General features: G+C 46.6%; 2 protein-coding genes across 32 annotated transcripts in view; both read right to left on the bottom strand.

The window, feature by feature from the left end:
• ddx46 (DEAD (Asp-Glu-Ala-Asp) box polypeptide 46) overlaps positions 1–7,391 on the bottom strand; it is an 800,847-nt gene that overhangs the window by 176,805 nt on the left and 616,651 nt on the right. The gene's annotated exons all lie outside the window — the stretch shown is intronic.
• Positions 1–7,391, bottom strand: part of rapgef6 (Rap guanine nucleotide exchange factor (GEF) 6) — a 77,906-nt gene that overhangs the window by 17,521 nt on the left and 52,994 nt on the right. For 7 of the 31 annotated variants that reach the window (XM_087299285.1, XM_087299284.1, XM_087299287.1 and 4 more), the window contains 8 exons: positions 6,709–6,952; positions 4,384–4,541; positions 3,879–3,893; positions 2,582–2,822; positions 1,869–2,258; positions 873–1,084; positions 440–563; positions 142–165 (listed from right to left, as the gene is read on the bottom strand). In XM_087299285.1, coding sequence (XP_087155411.1) covers positions 142–165; positions 440–563; positions 873–1,084; positions 1,869–2,258; positions 2,582–2,822; positions 3,879–3,893; positions 4,384–4,541; positions 6,709–6,952 — 1,408 coding nt within the window. 31 annotated transcript variants of the gene reach the window in all.

The following is a 7,391-nucleotide window of genomic DNA, read 5'->3' as shown; positions in this document are numbered from 1 at the left end:
CAGCTCCATTAATGCACATTTCTGACGAAGACGTGCTGTTACGGGGATTAGAGGATGACCGAGACGAAGGAAGAGCCTGTGTGTCCAGGATAACGCTCATGAACATGCAGGACAGCATTACTCTACACACTACACACTTACCCTAAACTCTTCCAGCGCTTCTTCCTGAAAGCAAAGCCATGGGAGGAGGAAAACAACAGGAGGAGAGAGAGAGAGAGAGAAACACTGAGACGGACTGAAGCACCTCCACCACACACACACACACAATACACAGCAGCGGCTTTCACACACCGGTGACCAGAACTCAACTCTTCAGTACAAACATATATTGGGTTTAGTGTTGGGGAATATACAGTCTGTACAGCAGAAACATCATTCAGTCTATGGGAAGTCCCCATAAAAATAGCTGTACAAGTGTGTCTGTGTGTGTAAACCTCACCTCTGTCTGAACATGAGCGCGGGGTCCATGTTGGCTGAAGTCATGCGCACCACATGCCGGATCTCCTTAGCAATCATTCGTAACTTTTCGAAGTTCACCAGCCCGTCAACACTCGAGTCGTTACCTGAGCAAGATGGCGGACAGTTTTACACATTCTTATTCCATAGGTCTGCTTAATGCTTGATTCTGATTGGCTGATTAGCCCACTGCAGATTATTTTGCTTGTTTTACAAAAGTTTTTTAACTTAATTTTGGTATTTTATTTCTGAAAATAAGTCAATATGTTTCGTTGTCAAGAAAATGCTTCTTGATTTCAGATTTTGTAGATATTTGGGACTAAAAACAAGACAAACTCTAATAACCAAAAGCATTTTTAGCAGTGTAATAGAGAATTTTGCAGATTAAATGCATGATAAATGTGAACACGACTGACCTTCGTGCAGAAACGTGAGGTCTTTCTTGACCACGGGGAACAGGGGTATGATGGGAGGCTGCACGCTCTGGCTGCTCAGGATGTTGCGATATTTGGCCATGTTGCGCGACGGGTCGAAGATGTCCTGGAGGTCACGAAACAGCTTCTCATACTTGCTGGGCAGTTTCTCCCACGTGCTCCGGAGTCGAGCCACTGGAGCCAGATTCAGACCACTGAAGATCAGGAGTGAAAATCTCAGCATTACTGATTATTACTGAGTCTTCTGGATGATGTAGAAATATCGGTAACACTTTACTATAATGTTGTATTATCTGATGTTAAAGTATTTAATATTGTGAACAAGCAATTAACAATAAAATGATTACATTACTTTCTCATGTATGCTAAAGTTAGTAAATGAAAATAAAGCTCTATATCTATAGAGTTACTGTTATCGGTATATATTGGCTATCATTCTCCAGATCTGTAGAGTTATCGGTATATATCGACTATCAGCCTCCAGATCTGTAGAGTTATTGATATATATCGGCAATCAGCCTCCAGATCTGTAGAGTTATTGATATATATTGGCTATCGGACTCCAGATCTATAAAGTTATAAGTATATATCGACTATCAGCCTCCACATCTATACAGTTATCAGTATATATCTGCTATCGGTCTCCAGATCTCTAGAGTTATCGGTATATATCTGAAATAAGCCTCCACATCTATAGAGTTATCGGTATATATCCACTATGGGCCTCTGGTTGTATAGAGTTATTGGCATATATCGGCTATCATCCTCCAGATCTATAGAGTTATTGGTAGATATCGGCTGTCAACCTCGAGATCTATAGAGTTATCGGTATATATCAGCTATTAACCTCCAGATCTATAGTTATTGGTATATATCGGCTATCAACCTCCAGATCTATAGTTATTGGTATTACTTTATTTTTGGTATATCAGAATTTTCAGTCAGAAGCACACAGCGGGAGTAAACCTGTAAGATCACCTGATGATGGCGAACATGGAGTTGAAGTTCTTGCACTCGCGGCAGTGCAGTGCGATCTTGATGAAGTGCTTGATGGTTTTCATGCGTTTGATGGCGTTGGGTTCTCGCAGGATCTCGGTGGACACCCAGAAGGTCTCCTGGTTGATGATCTCCTCGAACTGCTTCAGATGCCCAGCGCCGCCACCTCCGCCGGGGTCCAGCTTGAACAGGTCGTCCACGTACTCGGTGGACTCGATGTTCCGGAACAGGCTGAAGTCCCGCATGGAGAGCTGAGCTGCCACTTCTACTGTGCTGAGCTGCAGCAGGCTGATCTGACTCTCCCGCAGCAGATCCTGAGCGTCCTCGTCTGAACACAGCGTCTCCGTCTCCATGTTGTTCTTCAGGTAGTACCTGAGCGCGCACACACAGACACACACACACACACACGTTTGCACACAGATACATAAACAGTATAGAAAAAGTAAATAATATAAGTGTGTTGTGTATCTTGTATTAATGTTTGTGTGAGTGAGTGTGTGTGTGTGGCATGTCTCATGCAATAATGTGTGTGTTTATATGTGTGTGTGAGTGTGTGTGAAATGTATGTCTTGTATTAATATGTGTTTGGTGTATTTGTATTAGTGTGTGTGTGTGTGTGCGCGTGTGTGAATGTAAGAGTGTGGTGTTTCTCCTGTATGGTTGCAGTAAGGGTGTGTGTGTGTGTGTGTGCTGACCTGCCGTTGAGCTGTATGCGGTCCGCTAGTTTAGACAGCTGGTCCGGCAGTCTGCGCTGTTTGATGACTCCTTCCGGACTGACGGACACCTCACACAGAGAGTAGGTCTCAGCGGCGGCGATCAGACCGAACTCACTCACCACATGTGAAACCACGTCTTTAGCGGTGGTGTCTTTACTGATGATGATGTAGGCGCTCTGCTGGTCCGCCTTAAACACACGGATCACCTGATCGGGAATATCTGAGCGGCAGACAGAGAGAGAGAGAGAGAGAGAGAGAGAGAGAGAGAGAGAGAGAGAGACAGAGTGAATATTACACACAGCACAGAGCATCAGTTAACTGTTTATTAAAGGAGACCCATTCTGCCCCTCTTTATAAGCTGTAAATGCATCTCTGCTGTCTCTAGTGTGTGTGTGTGTGTGTGTGTGTGTTTGAGCTGAGAATATCACACAGATAATGTTCTCCAGCTCTCTGAATCTGACCCTTTCAGGTTTTGATCCTAACTGTGGTGTTTGTTAGAATGTCTGTCTTTGTTTTGATCTGTAACTCCGCCCACTGCCAGGTTACCCAATCATATTTCAGCACCCCGGGTTGCCAGATGGTGGAAAACAGTGCATTTTATTTCAGTCATATGTAGGCTCCTCAATGTATGCAAATGCAGCTGAAAATGTGAGGTCTGGAGGACAGCAGAAGCCTCACACATGACACTAAAATACACATGAGGTGGTTTATTTAGCAAATGATAGAATTATTAATAATGTAAACATTAGCTGATTACATCTTACAGTGTGACCCTTGATCATCAGGCATACTCGCTGCTGTTTGTGCCATCAATCTGGCAACCTGTGTGTGCATCTCATCAGAAGAGGGGCAGGGTATAAAAACCCTCTCCAATATTTAGAATTGGGACTGCAATACCCAGATCAACCACTAACTTTAACCTTACACACTGCACCCTCCGTCATCATAATTATGACAGAATCAGCCTGCTTTCCTTTACTCCAACAACTACACTGGCATTGCTTTTGTTCATGCAGTATTTATTATATCATTATTATGTTTTGTAAATGTGTGTGTCACTGCATCTACATAGTTTCCTCCCCTGTTTACTGATGAAATCTAAGTTAAATCAATGACTGTTGGACATAATCCACAATCTTACAGCATTTCCACATGCTTGAGGACAGTAAAAGTGGAACATTTCATGACACAAGCACAACAGCACATGCAGACGAGGATAAAGAGCACAAGAAACAGTAAAGAGTGAACGATGTGTACAGCAGAGGAGTGTACTTACAGTAGAAACCAGCCACTGGAGGAGCGCAGAGAGAGAGAGAGAGAGAGAGAGAGAGAGAGAGGGATGACATACAGTGTGTGTGTGTGTGTGTGTGTGTGTGTGTGTGTGTGTGTGTGTCATTCATTCATTCATTCATTTTCTTATCGGCTTAGTCTCTTTATTAATCCTGGGTCACCACAGCGGAATGAACCGCCAACTCATCCAGCAAGTTTTTATGCAGCGGATGCCCTTTCAGCCGCAACCCATCTCTGGGAAACATCCACACACACACTCATACACTACGGACAATTTACCAATTCACCTGTACCGCATGTGTTTGGACTGTGGGGGAAACCGGAGCACCCGAAGGAAACCCACACGAACGCAGGGAGAACATGCAAACTCCACACAGAAACGCCAACTGAGCCGAGGTTTGAACCAGCGACCTTTTTGCTGTGAGGCGACAGCACTACCTACTGCGCCACTGCCTCGCCCGTGTGTGTGTATAATTAAGTGTGTGCGTTACCTGAGGGGTTGCTGAAGTCCAGCACGGTGGCGGCGGGCTGCAGCAGGTCAGGGCTGCTGGAGGATAGGCTGCCGGGGATCGGCATTATGGCCACACTGTGACGACACTGTTTAGTGCCCACGATACTGTCATCCTGAGACTGACACACACCGCTGTCACTGCACACACACACACAGAGAGAGAGAGAGAGGGAAGAGATCATTCAGCACACACACACTGCAGGACCACCACATCTGGGCCATTTTCACACAGCAGTGGACACTTTACTACACAGAAGCTCAAGATCTGTTCAGGGATCAGTCATTTACTGTGAACACTGCACACATGCTGCTCGTACTCAGAGTTTCCTTCCAAATATCTGAACTTCTATAATCAGCATTTTATAGTCAGCGGCCTCAGCCTAGTGGTTAAGTGTGCTGACATGTAGCACCATGGTGCTCCCGCTGACCCGAGAGCAGTCCTGGCTTGATGTCCTATGCTGATTTCAGAATGTCTGGATATCTGGACTAGACACACACACTGAGTGAGAGCAGTGTACACACTGATGAAGATCCTGAGCTGTTCATGATGGATGAGTGTAAAGAAACAGCGCTTGTGCTTTCACAGAAACAGGAAGCGAAAAGAACCATTTCCACACATGAGACGACAGCACTGATGACTGATAAACAACAGGAAATGATGTCGATGACACGTCCCAGCTGATGAACATGACAACACACAAGCTCTCTGCTGGCCTTCTGATGCTTTATGAACACAGCAAACATCACAGTGATCTGCTGATGCACACGCCGAGCTGGACCAACACCAACACACTGAGCAGGACTGAGGACAGGTGGAGATGAAGATGAAGACACACGCACACACGCACACACACGCAAACACACACACACACACACACACACACACACACACACGCACACAGTCTCTTCAGGCTGAGGATGAGCTTACTGCTGAAACTTTGAGATGATATCATCAGAGAGTGCCTGTGTGTGTGTGTGTGTGTGTGTGTGTGTGTGTGTGTGTGTGCGTGTGTGTGTGTGTGTGTTGAGCAGTTTCTCTTACCCAAACAGTCCCCTGTGCAAGTGAAGCAGTCGTAAAAACAGAAGACACGTGATGTCAAGCACAGAGATGAAGCACACACACACTCCCTCCCTCCCTTCCTCCCTCCCTCCCTCCCTCCTTCACTCACTCACTCACTCACTCCCCCCCTCACTCCATCACTCACCCCTAACTCACTTCCTCCCTCACTTACTCCCTCACTCACTCACTCCCTCCCTCACTCCCTTACTCACTCACTCACTCACTCACTTCCCCCCTCCCTCCCTCCCTCCCTCCCTCATTCACTCACTCCCTCACTCCCTCCCTCACTCACTCACTCACTCATTTACTCCCTCCCTCCCTCCCTCACTCACTCCCTCACTCACTTCCCCCCTCCCTCCCTCACTCCCTCCCTCACTCACTCACTCCCTCAATCACTCCCTCCCTCCCTCCCTCACTCATTCACTCACTCACTCCCTCACTCACTAACTCATTTACTCACTCCCTCACTCACTCCCTCCCTCCCTCACTCACTCCTTCACTCACTTCCCCCCTCCCTTCCTCACTCCCTCATTCACTCACTCCCTCACTCACTCACTCATTTACTCACTCCCTCCCTCCCTCACTCACTCCCTCACTCACTTCCCCCCTCCCTCCCTCCCTCACTCACTCACTACCTCCCTCACTCCCTCAATCACTCACTCCCTCCCTCCCTCACTCATTCACTCACTCACTCCCTCACTCACTAACTCATTTACTCACTCCCTCACTCCCTCCCTCCCTCACTCCTTCACTCACTTCCCCCCTCCCTCCCTCACTCCCTCCCTTCCTCACTCCCTCACTCACTCCCTCATTCACTCACTCCCTCACTCACTCCCTCACTCACTCCCTTACTCATTCACTCACTCACTCACTCACTCACTCATTTACTCACTCACTCACTCCCTCACTCACTAACTCACTCCCTCCCTCCCTCCCTTACTCACTCACTCACTCACTCACTCACTCACTCACTCACTCACTCCCTCACTCACTTCCCCCTCCCTCCCTCCCTCCCTCCCTCACTCACTCACTCATTTACTCACTCACTCACTCACTCACTCACTCACTCACTCACATGCACATTGACTCAATCTTGACTGAGGGAGTGAGTCGGTTGTTCACTCCAGCACCTATATGTCCCAGAATGCATTGGGATTGTAACATCAAGTGCTCAGGGCTTTAGGGCACTCCATTAATCCATTCATCTAGTGTCAGGGAGTGATATTGCAGGGAGCCTCAGTTTACCTGAAGGGTTTAGGGGGCAGGATGCTGAATCTGGTCTTCTCCAGCATCTTGCGGATCTTGTTGCGTCCTCCAGAAACGGTGTTGGCCTTCATCTTCTTGTGGCTCTTGCTGTCGGTGGGAAACTCCATGTCTCCGGGCAGATCCGGGATGGAGAAGCGGTTGCTCTTCCGCTCCTGGATCTTGGGAATATGAGGACCGCCGTTCTTCTTCTCGTGCCTCATGCGACTCTGGAGCTCTTTGAAAACTACAACAAGTCCAAATCAAGACAAGTTTAACCCACACGACCAGCATTTAAACACATACGCCACACTCTTCTGCCTGGAATGCAGGAACGATTATAAAATTATAAACAAATAATTATATAATACATCTAAAAAAAACTATATAAAATTTTTGAAAAAATTATAAAGTCAAAATGAGGAGCTCTCCTATGAAACTTCAATTATTTTAAAATATTTCCCATATGTTGGACATTATCTCAACACATTTCTAATCATTCATTCATTCATTTTCCTTCGGCTTAGTCTCTTTATTTATCAGGGGTCGCCACAGTGGAATGAACCACCAACTATTTAAGCATATGTTTTACACAGTGGATTCCTTTCCAGCAGCAACCCAGTACTGGGAAACACCCATACACACTCATTCACACCCACACGCTCTCACACTACGACCAGTTTAGT

Source organism: Danio rerio, chromosome 21, assembly GCF_052040795.2.
Source record: "Danio rerio strain M-AB ecotype USA chromosome 21, GRCz13ab, whole genome shotgun sequence".
NCBI lineage: Eukaryota > Metazoa > Chordata > Actinopteri > Cypriniformes > Danionidae > Danio > Danio rerio.
The sequence above is the reverse complement of the archived record's forward strand: the minus strand, read 5'-3'. Positions and strand labels throughout refer to the sequence as shown.